The sequence below is a fragment of the Saccostrea cucullata genome, unplaced genomic scaffold, assembly GCF_032062105.1.
Source record: "Saccostrea cucullata isolate Sc308-1 unplaced genomic scaffold, CSIRO_AGI_Scuc_v1 ctg384, whole genome shotgun sequence".
Lineage (NCBI taxonomy): Eukaryota > Metazoa > Mollusca > Bivalvia > Ostreida > Ostreidae > Saccostrea > Saccostrea cuccullata.
In genome coordinates, this window is record NW_026928932.1 from 167,818 (window position 1) to 193,256 (window position 25,439).

A 25,439-nucleotide genomic window follows, 5' to 3' on the forward strand; every position below is an offset into this window, starting at 1 on the left:
TTCTATGGAATGACATAAGGCTTTGAAAGAATCTGTAGAAATAGAAGAAGTTTGAATTTCAGAATTAGTAAGTCTAGAGAGTCCATCTGCATCTGAGTTGTTTCTGCCTGGTCTATACTGGATTTCTAGATCAAAATTTGCTAAGGCGGCTAACCATCTGTGCCCTGTGGAATCTAATTTAGCAGAAGTTAGAATGTAAGTGAGTGGATTGTTATCTGTTAGCACTTTCGTCTTGCTTCCTAACAAATAATCCTTGAACTTGTCACACACTGCCCATTTTAATGCTAAAAATTCTAATTTGTGGGCAGGGTAATTCTTTTCTGCCTTGGTAAGCCCTCTACTTGCATAACTGATTACTCTCTTCTTTCCATTCTGTTCTTGATAAAGTACTGCCCCTAGTCCGTGATGGCTTGCATCAGTGTGGAGTTCAAACGGGATGTTGTAATCAGCATAGCCTAGGATCGGGGGTGATATCAATGCTTCTTTCAGATGGTCAAAAGCGTCTTGTTCTTCTGTGCCCCATCTCCACTTCCTCTTGGTTAAACTTTTCTTAACCGTTTTCTTGGTCTCTGTTGGGTTTGGCATTAACTGGCATAATGGCTTAGCGATCTTACTGAAGTTCTTAATAAATTTACGATAATAGCCAACAAATCCTAAGAACTTCCTAACTTCCTCTGGTGTTGTTGGGGTTGGCCAGTTGATAACTTTACTTGTTTTCTCTGGGTCTGTCTCGATGCCGTTGTTGGATACGATATGTCCTACATACTTTACTCGTTTCTGGAAGAATGTACATTTTTTCTGTGATAATTTCAGCCCTGCATCTCTCAGCTTGTCAAAAACTTGTTGTAGTCGATTCAGATGTTCTTCGAATGTCCTAGAGAAAATGATGATGTCGTCTAGAAATATAAAACAGATGTTCAGATGCAAATCACCGAGGCAGTCTTCCATTAGGCGTTGGTATGTTGCCGGGCTGTTCGATAATCCAAATGGCATTCGGTTGTATTCATAAAAACCTAGTGGGCCTACCGTAAATGCTGTTCTCTCTTTTTGACTTTCCTCGATTTCTATTTGGTGGTAACCCGATTTAGCGTCCAATACAGTAAAGTAAGAATTTCCCGATAAGCTGTCTAAAATATCTTCTATTCGGGGAAGGGCGTATGCATCTTTCTTCGTTTTGTTGTTAAGCTGTCTATAGTCTACGCACATCCTCAACTCTCCATTCTTCTTTCTAACTAGTACAACGTTGCTGGAGAAGGGTGATTTGGATCGTCGTATCACTCCTGCTTCCATAAGTTGCTGTAGATGGTCCCTAACTTCTTTATACATGTTTGGTGGAATACGTCTGTGTCGTTGCTTGAATGGCATTTCATCTGTTAATTCTATCTTGTGTTTCACTGTTGTAACATGCCCAATATCTGTATCTCCCTTCGAGAACATGTCCTTGTTTCTGTTGATCATTTCTTGTGCTTCTAAGTATTGGTCTCTGCTTAAGTTGTCTTCAGCAATATTGAATGCTTCTTTCTCTAATGTACTCTCAGGTGTTGATTGCTCTGATAATTCTTGAATAGTTACTGGCTGAATTTCAGCTATAATAGAATTTGGCTGAATCCTGACTGTTCTTGTTGTCACATTGCTGACTGCTACTGTAACTGGTTCTCGCGTCTGATAATCAAAGTCTATAATCTTTGGAATTATATCCAAGTCCTTTGGTATGGCTGATCTCTGAGTGGCCTGTATAAGAGCAACTGTCTGATGGTAGGGAACTATCTTATCAGTAAATCCCTCAATGGTCACTTCACAGTTTGGTGGGATAGTTACTGGCTCCCTCTCAGCAGATTTGATGACTCCTATCCTGTAGCCATTTTTGAGTAACTCTTTCTCTCGGACTGTCAAACATCTAAATGTTGAGTACCAAGTAGTGTGAAGATCCGTCTTCTGTAGGAACCGCTCACCATGAGTCTCCTTACAACCATCCATTATCATGTTAAGAATATTGGTCCCTAAGAGTACTGGAACATTCCTATGGTAGTTGGTATCATCTACGAGAAGAAAACATCCAGAATGCTCTGTATTATTTTCCAATCCTGGTGATGATATCTGTAAATCTACGACTCCTTTGTACGGTAAATGACTTCCATCTGCACAATGGAGTTGAAATGTTTCTTGGATACTCTGAATATTGACATCTTGTAAAAATTCATCATAAAAGGACTGGCAAATTGTTGAAACTGTTGATCCAGTGTCCAACAAAGCATGTGTTTTAATACCATTTACAGTCAGCTCAACTTCTGTCGGATCTCCAATAATTCCTCTTTTGTGACGCTCTTTATTACTCTGGCCTACCGTCCGCGTCTCGAAGCAGGCCTGGTATAGTTTAAACGTCGGTGGTCCAGTTTGACTCTACATCCATAACTTAAATGTCCTAACTGACCACATCTGTAGCACACTATATCTCCTTCATCCTTGTTTCTATTCTGTGGGTCTACAGGTACTTGTTCAGACTCTGAATCATTACTATTGACTCCGTATCTGTCAATGTTTCTTTCTTCGTAATATCCTCTTCCTCTTGACGCAAATCCTGAATACTGACCTCTTCCTCTAGATGGAAAGCCTGAATACTGACCTCTTCCTCTAGATGGAAAGCCTGAATACTGACCTCCTCCTCTAGATACATATCCTTGACCATATTGCCTTGTCACAGAAGGCTGCATCTGATACTTACTTCTAACGTCATTTATATCATCCTTCATTTGGTTCATCTTTGTGTCCATCTTCTGAATCATGGCTTTTAGCTCATCCATTTGTGTGTTACTTGCAGTTGTTTGTTGTATTGTAGCTTTCTTTCCTTCTTTTCTCCTTAACTTATCCTGTTCGACTTTCCTTATCGCCTTTCTAAGCTCGTTAAAATCTGTACATTGTTTAAAAATATGCCCTGTAATGTCTTTCAAGTTTTCTGTGAGCCCATTCCAAAACATGTTTCTTAACATCTGGTCTGTTTTTGTTGGTGAAATTTCTCCATTCTGTATCACTTTGTTCAATAAGTCTTCCAGACGGCAACTCCATTCAGAAACATCCTCATTTTCCTTTTGTGTTGCACTATAAAACTGGGAAAGTAGATTTTCATCATCATCCACAGTACCATATACACTATCAAATCTGTGTAGAATATCTACAATGTGTGCATCTGTTCCCAGCCTCATCAGAACTCGAGCTGCACCTCCTCTCAGTGAGCGTCTTATACTCTGTAGTAGAGTTGAGTCCTTTACATCATCTTTCCTCAAACACTCAACCTCGTAGCGCCACAGGTCGTAGGTAGTGTCACCCTTCTTATCACCTGAAAACACTGGTAGTTTAGGTGGATTGTTAATAATGTGGTGCTTTTCACTTGTTTCCTCGAATTGAGAGTGCGAATATTCTCCTTGAGACATCTTTGGTGTCGTCCAATGGGCATAGCTCACCATCCATGCTTTGAGATCCTTTGCAGTTTTAGCTTTGGGTTTTACACCTAGCTCTTTGAACGCATTTGCTATTTCCTTCAGTTCCTCATCCGTCATAGTATCCTGACCTTCCGGGTTTAACATGATTACACTGCGAGTACCACTTTTACCTAAATAATATATGCTAATCTATTCAAAGTAAATAAATATTTCTAAGGAAAAAAATATTTCTAACTTAAATAAGTAACTTATAACTAATAAATAACTAATAAACTAAATCTATTCCTGTTGTTGATCAAGAGTAACTATCAAACTGTAATGTATCCTAAATTTCTAACTACACTATCTAATGTCCAATAATTAATTGCTGTAATCTAATTAATCTCTATATCTAATTAATCTCTAAAGTTTACCTGCAAAAGAATTTGAAGAATAAATTAAATAAATACTATCAAAATCTACTAAACAAAGTTACTATGTAATCTGAAAAAAATATTATCAAAATAGCAATGAAATAGAAGTTCCTGAAATGCAAATTTCAATAAATAATTTCAGTAATTAATTATTTTATCAATGAACAAAATAAAAAAATGTCAGCAAAATTCTAAGTGAAATTCAAAAGAAAAAAAAAATCTACTAATTAATTCTAAGACTAATTAAGTAACTAATTAAGTAACTAATTAACACTAAGTAACCAACTAAGACTAAGTAACTAAGTCTAAATGAATTAAACTAACAGTAAGTTTAAGAAACCGACACGCTAAATACAAGAAACCGACACGTACTATTGTTATTATACAGAAACCGACACGAAAATAGCTGAAATTGAAGAAAAAAAAAATTTAAAGTCAGAAATTAAATTATGAACTGGAATGTCAATCACAGTATTTGTAACAGTAAGAATGAATATGAACTGCGAGTTTACAAACTCTGTGGAAATAAATAACCAAATGACGGATATCAATGACCACAGACAAACTTCTCTCAGTGTTTCTTACCTAAGGTCCATCACATAAGTTGTCTCTGCTACTATACTTCTACAGCACTTTTGCTAAAGTATTGAACTTGGCAGAAAAAAAAATTAACTACTTTAAACCATCATGATTCTATGTATGTAATCTCTTACTTAATAGTGATGATGAGTGACTACTAATGAATGATCGCAGTAAGCAAGCGCAAGTTTAGTAAACACACAAGACAAGACAAAAATATTTCAATGTTGTTGACTGAGGAAAATTACTTGAGTATTTGACCTACATTTTTATAAAAACTGCAAAGTTTGGATTTAAATCTAGTTTAATGCAACAAATAATCAAATGTCAACCTTTGACTAAGAACTAGACGAACAAACCTTCAAATAATACCACTGCAGTGAGGGATCAATGAATGAAATACTCTTTTCTTTCAAGACAACGTGGTTTTGTTTACACCGGATATGGTATGGCTAAGGAATGTCAAGGGCAGATAATAAAATGTAGTTTAAGGCGAAAGTTTAATTCCGGATATAATTGGAAAATTTAAACCTTTACGTTTAGAGTAATATTTACACTTTCTCAACCCGCTCTCAACTTTCTTTCAAATAATAAACAACCACAAAAAAAATAATTATGACCAAGACACACAAATAATAAACACAAATGCAAAATAAACAGCTAAAGCAAAATGACCTCGTTACTCTAAATATAGAATCAGCTGATGTCAATCACGTGACTGGGTAATACTGTCACTGCAGTTTCACGCACGAAAGTTTGAGCTCATAAAGTATCAAATACAAACAGTCTTACCAGCTGGCGATTTTTGTGATCCATGGTTCTGTAATCACACGGACTGTACGTACATTTAAACACAACACATGCGTCACAGTTCACATCACATGGAACGAATACACAGAACACGTGCACGATACACATAAACACATCCACCTGTCCGCCGCACTCCAGGAATGTTACTTCCGGGAATAGTGAGTAGTAGTCGGTAGTAGTCATCGGCCACCAATCGGTTGTCTAATGCTGTTGGGCGCCATTTTTTGTAACCGGTTCTTGTTTAGTATGAAACAACAAGATGGTTCAGGGTGTGGATCCGATTTATTTTGGTACAGGATAGAATCAGAATAGGATCAAATCAACCCTACAATAACAGTAACATATAAGCACACACACACACAAAACAATACAAAGACAATACAAACAGATAATCACATCTTTAACACAATCATTTATAATTCATTTATACCGTTTAAAATAATTAGGTCAAACTTCACTCAGTTTAATTATCTCTTTAAACTTTACTTCTAATTCATAGAAATATGCTATTTATAAACAATATTTACATTAATCAATCTGATCAATACATACACCTTTGTAATCTACATCAACACATACCCATTTATGGAATAAGGTGAATTCCTACTCCTATTAACCAATCTGACGTACTTCAAATATCTGACCTAATTAACAATACATAAAAATTATAACAAACTCTCAAATCCCTTATTTAGGATGCAAGAATAGATTAAAATGGTTAACTTGCTTTTATAGTTCTTTATCAATCTTTATATACATTCCTTACACACACTCACACTCACACTTTATTTAGCAAGTTTAGATTAAAATGAATTATTTAGATTTCTCATTCATAAAGAAATTATTTAGATACCTATTTAGTAGTTTAATATTTATTAAATTACTTACAGGAATAAGGGTGGTGTCTCCAACACTATGAAATCTTATTTATCACTATATACAGGTACACCCTTCAGAAACCAGTTTTCAGAATAAGGGAAATCATTATAGTAATTCCCGCCAATTCTACCTTAAAACCAATCAACCACACTGACCAATAGAAATCAATGTCCCACTACATAATGGAATAACCCATTCACAACATTACCTGGTAGTCTACCTGGAATACAACATTAACTAAATAGGGGTGTTTAGGTTTATAACAGACACTGAACAAGACAACATAGAGTGTTAGTAAATCGCATTGCGCAGCGCTGAATGAATGAGTGAATGACTGAATGAATAAAATAAAGAATGAGAATAATGTGTACAATTTAAAATACATATCTTAAAAATATAAAAAGTACAACTACCACATATTAAAAGATAAAGGTCTATTAATGGTTGCCAGTCTACAAAAGACATCAAGGGACGATGCTTCAGGAATGCATGAATTCTAGTAAAATATCTAAAATTAATGAAAGGTTGCATTCCTCCTCATGTCTAATGTAGATAGGCAAAAATAGCTTAGCTATAATTTATAAAAAGTAACAATGTAGTAATGTTCAAACATCATATACAATATTTGATAAGAATTGACTTAGTTATCTTAAGACTGATTCATTTTCACTTGTAAAAAAGCCATATTAGCTTCTCATTAATGAGTATAATAAAAAGATGAAACCAATTTCACCATGGTGGTGTGCAAATATTGTAAAAATATTATAAGATGAAGGTATGGAACGCCATCACTGCCTTATAGCATACAACTATGCATTTATTACGTCAATTTATCATTACGTGATGTGAACATATCTTTACGTTATGTCCATTTTTTATGGGATGATGAAAATATATCTTAACATCATGTCAATGCTGCATTACATGAAGTAAATACATCCTTTCATTATGTCAGCACTTCATAACTTGAAGTAAAAAATTCACTATGTGAAGTGATAATGTGTTTACATTGTGTTAAAACTTTATTATGTGAAATGAATGTTTCTTTACATCATTTCATTTCTTTAATATGTGAGGTCAAAATTGCATTACGTCAAGTAAATTGTGTTTTATAATTAAACTTATCATCACATGAAGTCAAAAGCCCATTCCTTTTTGAGAGTGTATATTTCTACTGTATCAAAGTATTATTACGTGATATGGATTTATCTTTATTTTACGGCGAGGGCATCATGATGTGAGGTGAACACATCTTACCTTTATGTCAGTGCTTTATTACGTGGTGTAAAAAGTGTATAACATAATGTGAACATATCTTTATATTATATCAACACTTTATTACATTATGTCAAAACTCCATACCGTGATGTGGATATATTATAACGTTATGCCAACTCTTTCTTATGTGATTTAAAAATATCTTTATATTGTGTTAACTCTTTATCATGTGGATTCCAAGTTCATTACCTGATGCAAAAATACATTTACATTATCTCAAAGCTGTATATCTAGTATATAATAAATGTTGACGACCGTGTTTTAATGACTGGTAAGAAGGGGGGGGGTCGTGATTGATTAGGACAAATTACAGGCACATAATATCAACCCCCCTCTTTTCCCAGACATAACTTTACTATAGAAAATGTAATGTTCATTGAAACTGTACAGCCCCCCCCCCCCCACTTCTTGTTGAAATATAGTCCACTAAGGGTAATATAATATAGCTGGAAAAAAATAGGATTGATTGAAGTTGGACCACTCTCCCCGAAATAGGATTTTCGGGCTTGGACATTTTTTCTCTTGGCTTGTCTAGTTTTTTCGGATAGATGATTTTTTTTACTGGCTGACCTCCTCTTTCAAAAAAATGATGCTACGTCACTGGAGTTAGTAATTTTTTTTAATCATTCCAGGGCCAGAATTCTATTACAAAAATCTACCAGTCGCTCATCTAAATCAATTGAATATGCCTTAGTAAGCATGCATGGGCACATATCAGTGGCAGATATGGGAATCTTGAACAAGGAAGGGGGGCGGTATATGGTTGGAGACCAAGGGCGGAAAGCGGAGAAGCTCTCAGACTTTATAGTTTTATAGAAAAAAGTTTTCAACTTAATTCAGCTAAACTTAATGTGAAACTAATGCAATGTCCTACAAAGTTTAAGACTTTTATAAAAAAAAAAAAAAAAAAAAAAAACAATTCAAAATAAAAAGAAAAAAATGATTGCTGCACGACTTATAATATTTGATTTACCGGTATTTAATTATCTACGGAAGCCCATTGGTGCCACGTACGAAAAATATTTTAACTGGCGGCCGCCACATATTATTTGGCGGCCGCCACTTGTATATCTGGCGGCCGCCACAAAATTATGTGGCGGTCGCCACTTATTATTTGGCGGCCGCCACTTATATATCTGGCGGCCGCCACTTAATATATGGCGGCCGCCACATAGTTTTTCTGGCGGCCGCTATATAATATCTGGCGGCCGCCACATATTTTTCTGGCGGCCGCCACATAATTTATCTGGCGGGCGCTATATAACATCTGGCGGCCGCCACATGATTTATCTTACGGCCGCCACTTATTTAATTGGCGGCCGCCAAATATTTATCTGGCGGCCGCCACTTATATATCTGGCGGCCGCCACATAATTTATATGGCGGCCGCCAGATAACACCTGGCTTCCTGAATCGCGCGCATGTGTTAATGTGTGGTTTAAGAGGTGGATACAGTGTAAAAATTATAATAGCAACATCAATCAACCAAACTTGTAAGAGATTTATTATGAACCAACACTCCAATCCACACTTCTGATAGATATGTTTTTGCATAGAGCAGATTAATATTTGGTTTGAATTATGCAAGTATTTGTAGAGTGTTTCGATTATTAAGAAGCCCCATCAGGGGTCACGGACATAAATCATGGTGTTTGCTGTAAGCTATGATTGGTTGAGAATTAAATGAAGTTTTGCATTTTGGATTTCCAAGAATGGTGTTCCAATATTTCAGAATTCGTTTTTTATCATTTACTTTTTTATCAATAAGCAGCGGTTGTGTCAACATCCATCTTCTTAACCCAATAACACTCACCTTTTGCAAAATAATTTATGTGGCGGCCGCCATATAAATTATGTGGCGGCCGCCAGATATATAAGTGGCCGCCAGACAAAATATTTTTCATACGTGGCACCAATGGGCTTCCGTAATTATCAGATTAAAGTAAACACCATTGAATTTCGACGTGACTTTAATTCACAGTCGCAGTGTTAAGGCTTTGCATGTTTCAAGATTTTCAATCATTTGTCGCTTAAAGTTTTCATTTAAAGATGTCATTCCGAAATCGCTGAGAATCTCTTCTACGACAGTTTTCTTTCCCGCCATTTTAGTGCTTGCGGAACGCGGAAAATACGTTATGCTCATATAAAGGCCGAGGATACCCGCGTTCGCATAACGTAATAGTGAATCGACATAATGTAGAAGAGTGCGCACAGTATGGCATGAGCTTTTCACATCAGTTAATAAAAACTAAGATTGTCATGAAAAGTAAACATAACGAAATGCAAGTTGACGAAATAAAATTGTAGTATGTGTAAATGTCATAAAGAGTTGATATAATGTAAAGGAAAGTTAACACGATGCAATAGTAGTGTGGGTTAATGTCATAAAGAGTTGACATAATGCAATGGAAGGTTGGCACAATGCAATAGTAGGGTGGGTTAATGTCATAAAGAGTTGACATAATGTAATGGAAGGTTGACACAATGAAATAGTAGTGTGGGTTAATGTCATAAAGAGTTGACATGATGTAATGGAAGGTTGACACAATGCAATAGTAGTGTTCTGCTATAAGGCAGTGACGGCGTTCCATATGAAGGTCTATTAATGGTTGCCAGTCTACAAAAGACACCAAGGGACGGTGCTTCAGGAAATGCATGAATTCTAGTAAAATATCTAAAATGAATAAAAGGTTGCATTCCTCCTCATGTCTTATGTAGATAGGCAAAAAGAGCACAATTATAATTTACAAAAATTAACAATGTAGTAATGTTCAAACATCATATACAATATTTTGATATGAATTGACTTAGTAATCTTAAGATTGTCTCATTTTCATTTGTAAAAAGCCATATTAACTTCTTATTAAAATCAAGATTAGGGAAATTGGTACATATGTCTGAGATAGATTTTAAGAAAGTTTCTCGTTCATCTTTGAATTTAGCGCATTTAAAGAGAAAATGTATTTCATCCTCAACCTCATTTAAATCACATTTTGTACATAATCGCATGTGTGCTGGGATACCCTGAAATCTTCCAATATTAGATGAAACGAGGTGTTCTCCGCGTTCAGAATTGTATGAAAAGCTTTAATGTATATGTATTAACTATATTTCTTTACTTAATTTTGTATTTTTCAAAAATATATTTTTTTGATCAGTTACGCCATATATGGCTTTAATCAATAGACCAGCTAACACCCGATATACATTTCCTAATAATTTTGTACTTAAACATTGGTTGAAAATAATTAAATTACTGGGTGCAGAATTTGCTCTAAACAGGTTTATCTTTTTTTATGCCCCTGTAATATTGAAGATCAGGGGGTATATGGTTTTTGCCCTGTCCTTCCGTCTGTCTGTTTGTTCGCAAAAAAGGCCATAAGATAACTTTTGAATATTTGATGATAGGGCTTTCATATTTCACTTGTGCACTTACCGTGACATGACCTTACCATGGGGTATAAAATGTTTGACATTTTGATCTTGATCTTAGAGTTAGACCTTCTTTTTCGAAACTTTAATCCTGAGTGACCATGCGCGGATCTAGAGGGGGGTCAGGACCCCCCCCCCCTGGAATTTACACTGTTAAAAAATGTATATACAAAGCAAGTAAAAGTTACCTTGGACCCCCCCCCCCCCTTGGAAAACGCTGACCCCCCCTGGTGAACATGAACATGTGTGAAATGGGAATGAAAAGTGAAAGATTTGAGACAATAGAAGTAATAGAACCCACCCCCCCCCTCCCCCCTACGAAATAGCTTTTTCACGTTTGGGCGAGTTAAGGTTTTGTTTTGTTTTGTTTTTTTTTTTTTGCTTGTCAAAAAATATCTGGGATTGGGAATTTTTTTTGGACTGGGTGGACCCCCACTGGAAAAAATTTCTCGATCCGCGCCTGGTGACCATAATTTTTGAAGCGTTATAGCTAGTAATAGGACTTTCACAATTTTACAGGGTTATTCCTTGTGAGAAGACCTTTCTTTGGATACCAACATTTTTTACCTTCCTTTCACATCTCTCTCTCTTCCACCACCGACAGAACCCATCTGACCGCTACATTTCTCGATCCCTCTTCAAAAACTCCCAAACTGTAAACAAGGTAACCCCCCCCCCCCCAAGACACTGAACCTCACGAACTTCACGATTTCAATTTTTAGTAGTAGAGCATGTAGAAAGCTTGTTCATATATGAAGTTCCCGTCCGGTGGCGTTATATGCCAAGCATTGACGATCTCCTGACAGAGACTGTCAGTCAATAAATATATCAACTGGAATTCGTGTCAAACAAACGCAAAGTACAAAACAATATGAAAAACAAACTTTGGAGAAGGATAAAAAAAATCGCTTTTTCCAAAACATTTTCTAACAAAGCAGGCTGGAGTCTATATACTCTTATGTACTAAATCGATAAGAATGTCATGAATTCCAATACTGCAGGTACAATCAATAAACGCAGCAAAAACAAAATAACCAATCAATATCATTAATAATTCTGCAATCGGGTGACACGATTCCTCTGAAAATTAAGTAAGGATAACAAAGATACATATATTTACAAATCAAATAGCCTCCGACAATAAATTTGTATCATGATGATTGATATGATGCTAATTTGTTAAAAATAAACTACACATCAACAGCAGAGAACTGGGGACGAGGGTTGTTAGAATTTACCTGACTATAATGACTATATATCGATTTCTCCCTGACAATTGAAGCACAGTCATGTAGCAGTGACGTAAGACTCGGCGAAAATGCACCTTCTGACAGGTAAGTAAACTTAAGCTTATAACAGACATTTCACGTGTACCTCTCAGGTAAAAATTAATCAACAAAGAAAAAAATAAAAACTTTTACTGACCACATTTTAATATGAAGACGTCGCATGAAATTATAAATGATCTTTGTTCCTGTTCCTTCACCTCAAGATCTTCATGTCTTAATTTTAAATGTCAAAATTCTAATGTAGCTGTCCTGATGTCCTATTACAGATTTTTGGCGGAAATGAACAGCTGTTTTTATCTGGGATGGACCATGACTTGATGTTTTCTGAACTGCGTGTGTCTGGAATGAACTGTGAAGTAATTTTTTGAACTGTTACTGTGATGAACAATGACTTGATTTTCTAAATTATATCTAGGATGAACAATGACTTCATATTCTGAACTATATCTGAGATGAACGACCATTAATTTTTCTGAACAACCTCTGGAGTGAACTATGACTTGGTTTTCTTAGTTGTGATGAACCATGACTTAATTTTCTGAGCTGTTTCTGTGATGGGATGTTACGGAGGAAGTTACCGTGTGACGCCATATTCGGTTAGAATTCTTATCTATTAAAAATCCTAGAAACATACTTACTCTTACAACATACAAATAGAGCCCGTTCATTAGGTCGATCCATACATATATCGACTTGACAGAAAAGCATTTTCATGCTCTGTTGATATGCTGTTCTGTCTAATAAATATATCAATGGATTGACCAAATGAAATAGAGCTGAATTTGTTATACATGTATTTGTTTTAAAAAGACACGTTCGTTACAATTTTTACAAATCTTTACGAACAATGTAAGGAAAATAATCTTATTATTAGAAAAAAAAAACCAGGCCAATCGTACATTGTGGCCCCATCCTCCCCTTGGGGTCATAATTTGAACAAACTTGAATCTACACTACCTGAGGATGATTGCACATGAGTTTCATCTTTCCGCCATGGACCAGTGGTTCCTGAAAAGATGTTTTTTTAAAGATGCCATAAATTTTTCACTAATTCATAATAATCTCCCCTTGGAAGAGGGCATATGACCCTTAGTTCGACCAAACTTGAATCCCCTTTATCCCGGAATACTTTGTAGCAAGTTTGGTTGAAACTGGTCCAGTGGTTCTTGAGACGAAGATGAACATGTGAAAAGTTTACGACAACGACGACGACAACGACGATAACGGACTAATTTTTATTAGAAAAGCTCTTTAGAGCCATATATAATATGATAATGAGCTAATGACTATATTATACGACATAGTAAAAATACATTTGTATTGATACAGATAGCGGTTACTGATGAGGGCAAATCAATAGATTCTTTTTATGAACGTTATTTTGGAACGTGCATGGATGATAGTTATTACTTCCACAGAAACTTTTTTACTTTTGATGCTAATACATTGAAATTTAATTTTGTATACAGGTAAATTACCGTTGATGTACACGCTCTATAAAGCTTCATTAGAGAAACAAAAATTAAAAGCTTCATCAAAATGATGAATCATAACAAATGATTACATTTTGTGAATATTTGTGTATTTTTAGTTTATACTGGTACAAAGAAAATTTTTGTTTCTTATTTAAAATTATTGTCACTTCCTTTACCTTTTTGAAAACCTGGATTTGTCATACTATACCACATGTTGGTGACGGAATAGGGCGCCACGGAATAGTGTGTTGCTTAATCGTTAATTTAAAAACAAGAATATTTTTTGTTTTCTCATACGTGTTTAAAAAGTAGCAATATGCACGACGTAATTATTTTATTCATATACTTAAATATATGTTTTCAAATGAGAAATAATTCCACTGGGACGATTTGTATGTAACTTGATTTTTTAGTTTAAGAAAATACAATAATTAATTCTTTCAAGTACTAGTAACTCATTTAAAACATTATGATATAATTACTTCGAGAAATTGAACATTTGGTAAATTGCTGAAAAATTCGTAATAAATACGTACGGGTTGGGGGGGGTGTTTGGGCTTTCAAGGAATAAACACACTCGATCTTTTATCATGTTAATGTGAAAACGTTTTGCGATCATTTACGTTTTTTATGATTATCTGAAATTAATTAGTTAGTTTTGTCCATCATATTGTTAGGATAAGGTACAAATCGGATTGTAAGCTCAGCAAGATGACTTGCCGACACACGTGTAAATTCACGTGAAGATAAATAGTCCCTGACTCCATCAGGACCATTCACTAAAGACCGTAATGCCAAATAAGTACTGTTTTCAGGGCCCAGGGAGCACAACCCCGGAAATATCCGGTCCGCTTCAGAAGAGGTCTTGCCGTGACGTCGTATGTCTGTTGGTGTTCTTGTTTGCCCTGGGGGGTGCGGGATATGGAGGATACTTGGCCGTCACCCTGGGGGACCAGGACAGACTTATCTACGGTGTGGACAGCTGGGGGAACGTCTGTGGGAAACGTAACAAAGAAATTGAGGGCGTACCAAGGTCAGGAAAGGACTGTACGAATCTGAGGTTAGTCAATGATAGGTCAGAGGTGCTCAGTTCAGATGTCAAGGCCAAAAAACGCTTCAAGAATGAAGTCTGCGGGGTAGCAAACTAAATCAACGAAGTTCATTGATTAAAATAAAATGGGAAATGAACTCTAGAGGGAAGATTACCCTTTTACAGTTTTTTTTTTGTTTAAATCCAATTGTCAAATTCTATCGATAAAAGCCATATACTAAGAGATATGATTGTATGTATGCACTGGATATATGTATATGTACAACTGAATGATAGAAAGGTATTATAAGATCGATATTAAAAGGAATTTCGTATCGGTATGAGTAAACGAGCCTTTTATCTTAATGTGATAATTACAAGTATTATAGTTTATTGGCATTGAATCGGTAAATGGCATTTATTTAGGGCAAGATGCTGGATCGAAATAAGAACAGTTCCTTCTATCTTGCAGGAATCTGTTTTTCTACGATAAGTCAATATTTTCCAAATACGTACCCGGGGAGTATATTTCTGTGGATACGACAGTGCTTTGTGTTAAAACATGTCCAACTTACCCCATAAACAGCGTGACAGAACTACAGGATTTCTACAACAACACAGGCTCCAGTTTGTGCTGGTATGACGTGTCGCGTGACGCCTATTTTGACGGGAACTCCAATGGGCACGACAGATGCCCCAGACTGCCGATAGAAACCCAGTAATGATTCTTAATTACATGTAGTGGGAGTTTCACACTGCATAAGGAAAATCTCATAACTTTGTTAATGTTCTAAAATATTTAATATTCTGAATTTCATTTATTTATATTCATCACTGTTTTCACTTGATTTGATTTACACTACTTTATATTTCAGTGAGTCCATTCTATTCCGCTGTATACCAAAGTCTTTCAACCAACCATTTGAGATCTTGACGAGCGCCATCAACGATATTCTCAATAAAATCGATCCAAACTTTGCCGAGGTATGAACAAAACTTGACTGAAGTTTGAACAAATCTTAGCTTAGCTATAATCAAAGGTTTTTTTACATATGAAAAATTATTCGTGATATGAACAAAGCTTGGCTTAAGTATGAACATAGTTTGACTGTATGGGTACACTAGTAATTGAAGGTTTACGGAGGTATATACAAACTTTGACTGGGGTATGAACAAAATTTGACCGAGATTTTATCACAGCTTGATTAAGCTACATGTATAATCAAAGGTCGGCTGAGACATCATCAAAACCGACTGAGTCTTACTTACATATAGACAAAGTTTGAATGGGGTATGGACAAATAAGTTGAATTCAGAAGGATCATTGAGTCTCTTTCTGGAACAATTTTGTTGTTTTTAGGGATTTCTTTTTAATTTTTGTAACAACTTTTTGGGGTGTAAATTTCTAAGATAAAAATTTTAATTATTCAGGCTGACATTTCCCTCTTTTAATACTCATTAAGTTATTTTAGCACCTTCTTCCAGCTTCCCAACAAAGGTTCTTAAAGGCAATTATGGAAAACTTTTTTGTAGAAATGTGTGTCCGACCTGAAGAAAACATGGCGAGAAATCTGTTATTTGTCTGCGACAGCATTGGGTACGTGTGTATAATACCTAAAAGTTTAACTTATATATTGGCAACCTGACAATACTTATGTATGCGTGGAAAGGAAATGAAGTTATGTCACAAAATGTCCTTTCCATGCATTGGCAATACCGAATCTATCAATAATATTAAATGTATATCGCTTTGATTTATCTAAATGTAAATAATATGTTGGTGTATCTATGACTATCTCAAATATGACATGATATTTCGCTTAATTTAAATTTATATAAGGAGTATCGCTCTGATTTCATTAAAAAGTGTATATATCGCTTTGATTTATCTAAATGTAACTCAAAATAAAAGTGAATATGGCTTTTATTTATCTAAATGTAAATGTTATTTTAGGCGTATCGCTGGCTATCGTGATTCTTCTGCGATATATCGCGGGTATCGTCATCTGGTTGATGGTCGTTTTACTTGGCCTCGGCAGTATCGTTGGCACAGCTCTGTGTTGGTAAGTAGATAACAACTATAAAACAAGACATAACTGAAACAAGACAAAACAAGACATAACTAAAACAAGACAAAACAAGACATAACTAAAACAAGACAAAACAAGACATAACTAAAACAAGACATAACTAAAACAAGACAAAACAAGACATAACTAAAACAAGACAAAACAAGACATAACTATAAAACAAGACAAAACAAGACATAACTAAAACAAGACAAAACAAGACATAACTAAAACAAGACATAACTAAAACAAGACATAACTAAAACAAGACAAAGCAAGACATAACTAAAACAAGACAAAACAAGACATAGTTAAAACAAGACATAACTAAAACAAGACATAACTAAAACAAGACATAACTAAAACAAGACATAACTAAAACAAGACATAACTAAAACAAGACAAAACAAGACATAACTAAAACAAGACAAAACAAGACATAACTAAAACAAGACAAAACAAGACATAACTATAAAACAAGACAAAACAAGACATAACTAAAACAAGACAAAACAAGACATAACTAAAACAAGACAAAACAAGACATAACTAAAACAAGACAAAACAAGACATAACTAAAACAAGACATAACTATAAAACAAGACAAAACAAGACATAACTAAAACAAGACAAAACAAGACATAACTAAAACAAGACATAACTAAAACAAGACAAAGCAAGACATAACTAAAACAAGACAAAACAAGACATAACTAAAACAAGACAAAACAAAACTAAAACAAGACAAAGCAAGACATAACTAAAACAAGACAAAACAAGACATAACTAAAACAAGATAAAACAAGACAAAACAAGACATAACTAAAACAAGACAAAACAAGACATAACTAAAACAAGACATAACTAAAACTAGACATAACTAAAACAAGACAAAACAAGACATAACTAAAATAAGACAAAACAAGACATAACTATAAATCAAGACAAAGCAAGACATAACTAAAACAAGACAAAACAAGACATAACTAAAACAAGACAAAGCAAGATATAACTAAAACAAGACAAACCAAGACATAACTTAAACAAGACAAAACAAGACATAACTAAAACAAGATAAAACAAGACAAAACAAGACATAACTAAAACAAGACATAACTAAAACTAGACATAACTAAAACAAGACAAAACAAGACATAACTAACACTAGACATAACTAAAACAAGACATACCTAACCCTAATCCTGACTCAGCGGTATTGTTGGTACAGTTCTGTGTTGGTAAGTAGGTGACGAAACAGAACTAAAACAAGAAATAATTAAACAAGACAAAACTAACCTTAACCCTGACTCAGCAGTATCGTTGGCACAGCTCTGTGTTGGTAAGTAGGGAACATAACTAAAACAAGACAAAGGGTTTGTTGTTGAACGTCCCTCTCGAGAATTTCTCACTCGTATGGAGACGCCAACACTTGCCGGTGAAGAGCTGCATATTTTGACCTATTTTGATTTGAACATAATAAATACATAGATGGATTGGGTAGCAGGCATAGCTTATTTTAGCCCTCTCCATATTTTAAACTATACTCGGCGCTTAGGGGCATTGAGCAGTGAGGGATCTTTTTCGTGCCAGCACCTACTGCGATACGGGACCTCGGCTTATGCGGTCTCATCTGAAGAACCGCAGTTTCCACGTCCTCAAAGGGATTCAAACCCGCACGTAAGGATTAACTGTAACAACTGCGCAATGCGGGCGACCAACAGCTAGGAGAGAAGCTTCTTTGCTAAATTAATTAAGAGAGAATCAAACTCGATCTACTGCTTTGAGAACAACATTCGTAGCACTATGTCGCTGTTAGGTCACCTGAAAAATGCGGACTTTTATGAATAATATTCTCAGCAAAATATTATATCTGAACTTTAATAGTTGGGGCTAGCTTCCCTAGCTCCTGCCCCTCCCCCTCTACAGCTACGTGCCTACATAACAGTGTATAAAAAGCATGTTTACTATCCTAATTAAGACTGGGATTAATTATTGTTAACTTAATTGAGGGCTTGATTTGTTTCTGCCTACATTAAGGTATCATTACTACGAGCTGCAGGGAAATTCGCAACAGACAGAGGAAGCAGAGAAATGGCTGATTGGTTCTATATCCGCCACCGTTGTCATGGTGATTGTGTTGTTGATCCTGTTGGTGATGAGGAAGAGGATTGGTCTGGTAATGGTGACCACCACGAATTCTACAATAAAAAATTAAAATATCAAATTAATAGGTGACAATGAGAAACACAGATACTGAGACCTTAAAGTACGAAAACGTAAACTGGTTTCATGAATTTCAGGTTGTCCAGTTATTTAAAGAAGCAAGTCACGTGGTCTCTAGTATTCCATTTTTGTTGATTCAACCGCTCTGGGTAAAATATAAAGTTCATTGGAGAAATATGACAAATGTCTGTCTTGTGCATAGCTTTTAAAGACTATTGGTTCTTGAAACATATTCTCCATGCTCTCCATCCAAACAACTTCTTTGGTATTTTCAGACATTAACCATATTTCTGGGAATACTCACCCTTTTCTCCTATATCTTCCTTGGAATGGAGTCTGCGGGTGAGACCTTTACTTACGTTATAATGGTTAAACTTAGAAAGTTAATGATTATAATATCAGTAATGGACAATGTTTATATTTTCAGGTCACGCTAGCATATCAAACACCACAGGATTCGTGTCCTTTAAAGAAGATGAAATGGTCAATGTATGGAATAATCTTTACATATTGCTTGAGTTGAAATTTCGTAACGTTATTTATTTCGATCTCAGTATAAAGCTTTGATCTTTATTTCTCCCCAGGTTTTGAAATGGTACCACGTATTTGCCGGTATCTGGACTGTCCAGTTTGTCTTCGCGTGTGAGAGGATCGTGATGGCGGGTGCCGTGGCTGAGTGGTACTTCCAAAGGTATATAAGAGGAGCAGACGTTCTGTCAGGGAGATATATTTTGTGTTGTTGTCCTTGTTAAGAAATTATCACGAAACACTACAGGGAACCAGAAGTCAGTGATTATATTCTGTTTACTTGTAGGGACGCTGGAATGCCATCCTTTCCAATTCTGTTGTCAATCAAACGACTCATCAGGTCAGATTGAGTCATAACACCAAATTTTCTATTTTAATAAAAATGTTTGGGAAAACATAAGGATTAGGAATCTCAAGTGTTCAATGAATTAATTCGTGCTAATATAATGTCACACAGTCAAGAATATGCATTTGTGACTTTATTTCAGATACCACCTTGGATCCGCCGCATTTGGATCATTCATCATCACTCTCCTAGTTGTCATCAACGGGATCTTGGCTTTCATTCATAAAAAGTCTGTATATATATTACAAATCTTACGTACACTGTATTATTGGTTAGTGGGAACACTTTGATGACTGTTCTGTTAGAATGTGTTAAGATTTTCCATCCAATGCCGGTTATAAATGCTTGATATATGTGTTTAGGGTGAAGAACAGTACTGGATCAGTGGGTGATTTTCTGATGAAGTGTTTCCGCTGCTGCTTTTGGTGTTTTGAAAAAGCCATTAAATTCATCAACAGTAACGCCTACATCGAGATAGGTGTGAATCTTTAGAATTTGTTTTGTTGTGTTTTGTATTTTGTCAAAATGCTGTACAGCGTTGCATTATTTCGTACTTCTGTTTACAGCAATTCTAGGAGGGAGTTTCTGTGAGAGTGCCCGGCGCGCTCTAAAGATCATCGTTTCCAATTCTCTCCGACTGGCCGCCATCAACTCTATTGGTGACTTCACGCTGTTTCTAGGGAAGGCGGGGACTGTTGCCGTGGTAGCAGTCATTGCTATGGAGATGTTGGCGGTAAGTCTGTATTACAGGATGTAAGCCCTCGTAAATTGTGTTCTTTACGTGTATAAATCGTGTCAATTTATATAAAATAATATATGCATGTGCTAATCAGTTATTTTGCAAGAGACTTGGAAACATGGATTCGTTTCTTACGTATGTCTTACGTCACTTACAGATGAGATCTGACGTCATTTATCCATGGTTACCTATCACACTCTCCTGCCTTATAGCCTTTGTCATCGCCAGCTGTTTGATTGGAGTATATGAGGTCTGGACAAGAAAAGGGCATAATATGAAGCAAAATGTCTGAATACTACATTTTAAACACTTTTTCAGATCGAATAATTTCCCTTGCTAGCAACCCTCTACTTACCAATGCACATAAATCCTTTTTATAGTAGACAAAGAATGTGATTTATATAAGCTTTTTGCAAGCATCACTTAAAAAAAAAATATTTTCCCTTTAAAATCTTCATAAATTAATTAATCCTTGACCTTGTGGTTTTAGTTATGTATCGACACGATCTTTGTCTGTTTCTGTGAGGACTGCGACAGAAATGACGGCGGGGAGCGACCGTACCACATGTCCACTGGTCTCTTGGTATGTTATCTATTTTAAAACACGATGCATACAGGGATTCCCTTTTTATTAATTCAATGATATTTTTAAAATGCATTTCACTCAAATGTCTTATAAAATGAATGTATTTATGGAAACATGTACATAAACAGACTATATATACAATTTTCTCATTAGAAAAAAAAAAGATGTCGCAGAATATCATAGGATACTGTTTTTATTTTCTTAGAAATTTGTCGGTGGATCACATGGTACCAAGGCCACGCATATAATGGTACATCCACCAAAATGAATCAAACTGTGATATTAAAACCAAGCCATTTCGCTAATTCAGCGGTAAATATGCTTGCATGTTAACATGGAAACCTTGGAAATATGGTTCATTTTTTTCATGTGACAATTCAATCTGGGGCCAGCGATGTTGACTTTAAAAGTTAACATCGTACTTGTTTGGTCGGAGGTTTGTAGAGAGGAGTTATAGCAAATCCGGAGTTCCATATCTTGTCTACTTTTAACAAGTACACATGTATACAAGTTGAATGTATCCTCCTGTATGAAACTGCCCGCAAGGAAAGCTGTGATATATAGGATGTTTTTGAACAAATATGAAAGTCAAGGTTTCGTAAACAAGATGTTATTTTTACTTTTGTTTTATATATATATTTTTACTTTTAAACAGTTTTCTTTCTTTTGAGGGATTGGGGTTATAGGGGGTTTAAAATACCATTTATAATATGTATAATAGATGAAATATTGAGACAGTGCAATACACCAGTATTATTTATTACTTTTGACTGCCATTGATATTTGTATACTAGTATACGAGATATATATACAAGTGTGTGTTTATTTGTAAATCGTTTTTTCAGTATGAATACATATATTATTAAATCATAAATCAAGAACAAGTTTTACGTGTTGCCTTCTTTGTTGTTTTCCTGTGATTATTCAATACCTACTGCTGAGACTTAATTCTGAAAAAAAAAACATTTAATTAATGGTACCGGTGTACCATATTCATTCATCATTTATTTCCTCTTTAAAGAGATACAGAATTAAGAATTAAGTTAATCAACACATTAATTTATGTACAATTCAAATGATATTTTCAAATAAATGATAAGCATAAAGTGAAAAAAGAGATACAAATGTCACATTTGCTCTATACAAGTCATATGCGCGAGAGCACTGCAGATAGCCGTTGGTATTGTGCTAATGCACGAACTAACAGTTTCGAGTTTAGAATCCTAAAGTTTCTTTCCTGAGATAAAGGTAAAACAGTTAGTGGTTCGCGTCCCAGGACAACCAGAAAAAGATCCATCTCACAAAGGCCACACAGTTCTGCTCCAAGGCCAATATGAAATGAATTGACAATTGTGTTCCACCATTCATTGTGGCAATCAGAGAGAGCACCGCAGGACAACGTTACGTGACAGAAAATGTCCTCATATGTGGAATTGCACAGATGACAGGTTGAAAGGCATATAGGTATTTCGTTGATACAATTAACTTGCAAGTAAACTTGAAGTTTCGAATATTACTTGCGTTATCCGCGAATGACCAGATGTTACAAGGTTTGTTATGTTGAAAGACGGAGTTGAAACGTTCAAAGTCGGGATCCATGAGCATTCGTACTTGTCGCTGTTGACTGTGGAAGTCGTTGATCGCGGAACGAACAATAGTTTTCCAAGAATATTTATGCGGGAAGGTACCTGTGATCATCCAGGTTATCAGGTAAGTGTGTATGTTGTATTTCCTGAGAATATCGATGATATCTGGAATAAAGCCCCTTGGATCTGCAGCCAGCTGTGTCAGGAAGGAGAAAAGTCTTGAGATGAAGATTTGTTTTGAGAGGCACAGAGTGCTCATGTTGCATAGCCTTCCTGAAAACAACAGTTTTCTGGCATCGATTTCGGCATGGATGGGGAGTATATCCATAAGCTGTTCACACATGTCAGATCGAGTGAGCTTGGGCAGATTTAGGACAGCTTTGCAAACCCCATGTTGAAAGGTGCTTAAACGCCTGTGATCCTCTTGAGTTAAACTGCTCCACAATTCACACCCGTATAGTACAGATGGAAGGACAATCGTTTTGTAGAGATGAGTCATAGTAAGAGGATTAACACACGAGATATCGATGTCAGAAAGGCCATAGAAGGATTTCCACCCTTTGTTGCATGCGTTCAAGATGCGGTCTTTTGTTTTTGCTTTTTCATTTATGATAATACCCAAATGATTGTATTTTTGGCCGTATGGTATTTCAGAGATCCCAAGAGGTATTGGTTTATCCGGAGCACTATTGTGTTTTGCATGGAATTTTAGAACGCAGGATTTTGATACGTTGAATGTAAAGCGCCATTTGCATGCATATGCGTAAGCTATATCCATCATGGACTGAAGATTTGCTGGGGATGTGGCGATGCAGGAAATATCGTCAGCTAGAGTAGGACTCGCGTATTTGGGATCCAGAACGCATTTTAGTGATGTTGAGTTGCAGTGTTCTAGTTCGTCTAAAAGTTCGTTGACAAAAACAAGGTACAAAAATGTCGACAAGACGCCACCTTGCCTGACCCCTTGATGAACATCAAACCATCTGGATTGTTTTTGGTTTACGATAACGGCACTTACAGTATTGCAGTGGCAGTCGTCGATAATCTGCCATAATTTGCCTTTAATACCTAGGTTATGGAGTTTGTACATCAGTCCCTGTCTCCAGACTGTATCGAAAGCTTTACTTGTGTCCAAAAAACTGATATATGTGTTGCTGCCTTGTTCAAGATTATGGTTCAATGTTTCATGAAGATTGAATGAAGCAGTTATACATCCTAAATGTTTTTGGAAACATTTTGTTGTATATTGAGTTTTTAAGGTATATATTGGTTTGTTTCTAAGGTAGATTATTCTATTCAACAAAATCAGATGATTTTCTCAAACAGTTTGTAACATACAAGAAATCAAAATTAGAAAACGCTAATCTTCATTTACAGGCCTGAAAATGCTATTGCAAGAAATTTTTGGTGTTTTATCACCACTTTTGTATATGCAGTTTGCAAAACTCTTGCATATAAATTATTTACTCAAAAATTGTTTCCATTGCGTAGAAGGCATTTATTTTAACAATTTTATAGTTCCAAACGTCATAATCGCATTGAATATAAAACTTACAGCTAGGCATTTTGTGAACTTCTATATTTAAGAAAAGCATTCTGATGTTCAAAACATTCCTATGCTGATTATATGCATGATTTTTTTGAATTTCAAATGTGCTCATTTGTTACGACCATCAATGTTTACCAAAATTTAAAACTAATTTATTTAAAAATTCTTTGCAATATTCAGGGGTTATTATTGGAAGAGAAGTATAAGATTGCAATCCCTTTCAATATTTAAAAATCATTTTGTGTGAAAAAAAAAAAAAAAAAAAAATATCATTTTCAATGGAAAGTGTTTAATTTATTCTAGTGTAACATAATGTGTGTTTTTTTATGCATGTTTGTGATTATTGTCTTTATTAATGTATAAAACATTGTATATGTGTTTAAAGCGATTGTCAAAATGATCGGTCTTCTATAAATAAAGTATTATTATTATATTATTATTATTATTAATGGGCGGTAAATCTCCTCATAAAATTCTGCAAAAGCATTTGCTACGCCGTCGGGATCGTTGTGGGTTGTACCACTGGCAAATTTCTGGATATATTCTAGAAGGTCGAGGTCGCCTTTGTTTGACACTTGACGCCAAAATAAACGTATGTCCATTTCCGCTGCTTCATCCAGATCTCGGTGAACAGATTTTAGATATTTCTCATATTCCAAGTTTTGGGCATTTAGAAAGTTGCGTTTTGCACTTTTGTAGTCCCTGTATGATTGAAAACCCATACCTCTGGGCCTGCCCGTATTAGGGGCGCAGCAGTATCTTTTTTAAATTGTTTTAACAAATTAGTAATTTGTTATAACAGATTACTAAATTGTTATAAAAGATATTACTAATTTGTTATAACAGATTAATAATTTGATATAACGGATTATTAATTTGATATAACAAATTAATAATTTGATATAACAAATTAGTAATTAATTTAGTAAAACAAATAAGTTTTTCGATAAAACAAATTACTATTTTTGAATTTGAAATAAATATAGATCTACGAAAGCCAGATCAAATCAAAAATCTTAGTGTAAGTCGGATATCTGAAAATAAATTATCATGTATACATTGAATTGATGACGGATTTTCCCGTTATTTCCTCATCATGACAAGGACACGGCGGGTGTATCCGGTCGGCAGGGGATGTTCACTCCTCCATGGCACCTGATTCCACCTCTGATGTTTTTGAGGCTTGTTTGC

At 35.3% G+C, this 25,439-nt stretch overlaps 1 protein-coding gene across 2 annotated transcripts; it reads left to right on the plus strand.

Moving 5' to 3' along the window:
- The first annotated feature begins 11,774 nt into the window (after positions 1-11,774).
- LOC134279292 (choline transporter-like protein 1) lies at positions 11,775-21,916 on the plus strand. Of its 2 annotated transcripts, XM_062761648.1 has the most exons (19): positions 11,775-12,162; positions 12,384-12,713; positions 14,408-14,652; positions 15,095-15,340; positions 15,498-15,606; positions 16,156-16,219; positions 16,577-16,685; positions 18,729-18,867; positions 18,992-19,063; positions 19,190-19,256; positions 19,342-19,403; positions 19,499-19,605; positions 19,729-19,782; positions 19,931-20,017; positions 20,151-20,266; positions 20,355-20,521; positions 20,685-20,777; positions 21,018-21,110; positions 21,319-21,916. In XM_062761648.1, exons 2-19 carry the CDS (start codon positions 12,672-12,674, stop codon positions 21,379-21,381), a joined length of 1,935 nt encoding a protein of 644 aa, XP_062617632.1. In that variant the 5' UTR covers positions 11,775-12,162; positions 12,384-12,671; the 3' UTR covers positions 21,382-21,916. The 2 variants fall into 2 exon arrangements, with proteins under 2 accessions (XP_062617632.1, XP_062617633.1); XM_062761649.1 differs by lacking the exon at positions 11,775-12,162 and having other exon boundaries at positions 12,325-12,713.
- The last annotated feature ends 3,523 nt before the right edge of the window (positions 21,917-25,439 follow it).

Coding starts and splice junctions, on each gene's coding strand:
- LOC134279292 (XM_062761648.1), top strand. CDS start 12,672: ATGGGATGTTACGGAGGAAGTTACCGTGTGACGCCATATTCG. Junction 20,778..21,017: donor GTTTGATTGGAGTATATGAG/GTCTGGACAAGA, acceptor TTGTGGTTTTAG/TTATGTATCGACACGATCTT. Junction 21,111..21,318: donor ACATGTCCACTGGTCTCTTG/GTATGTTATCTA, acceptor TTATTTTCTTAG/AAATTTGTCGGTGGATCACA.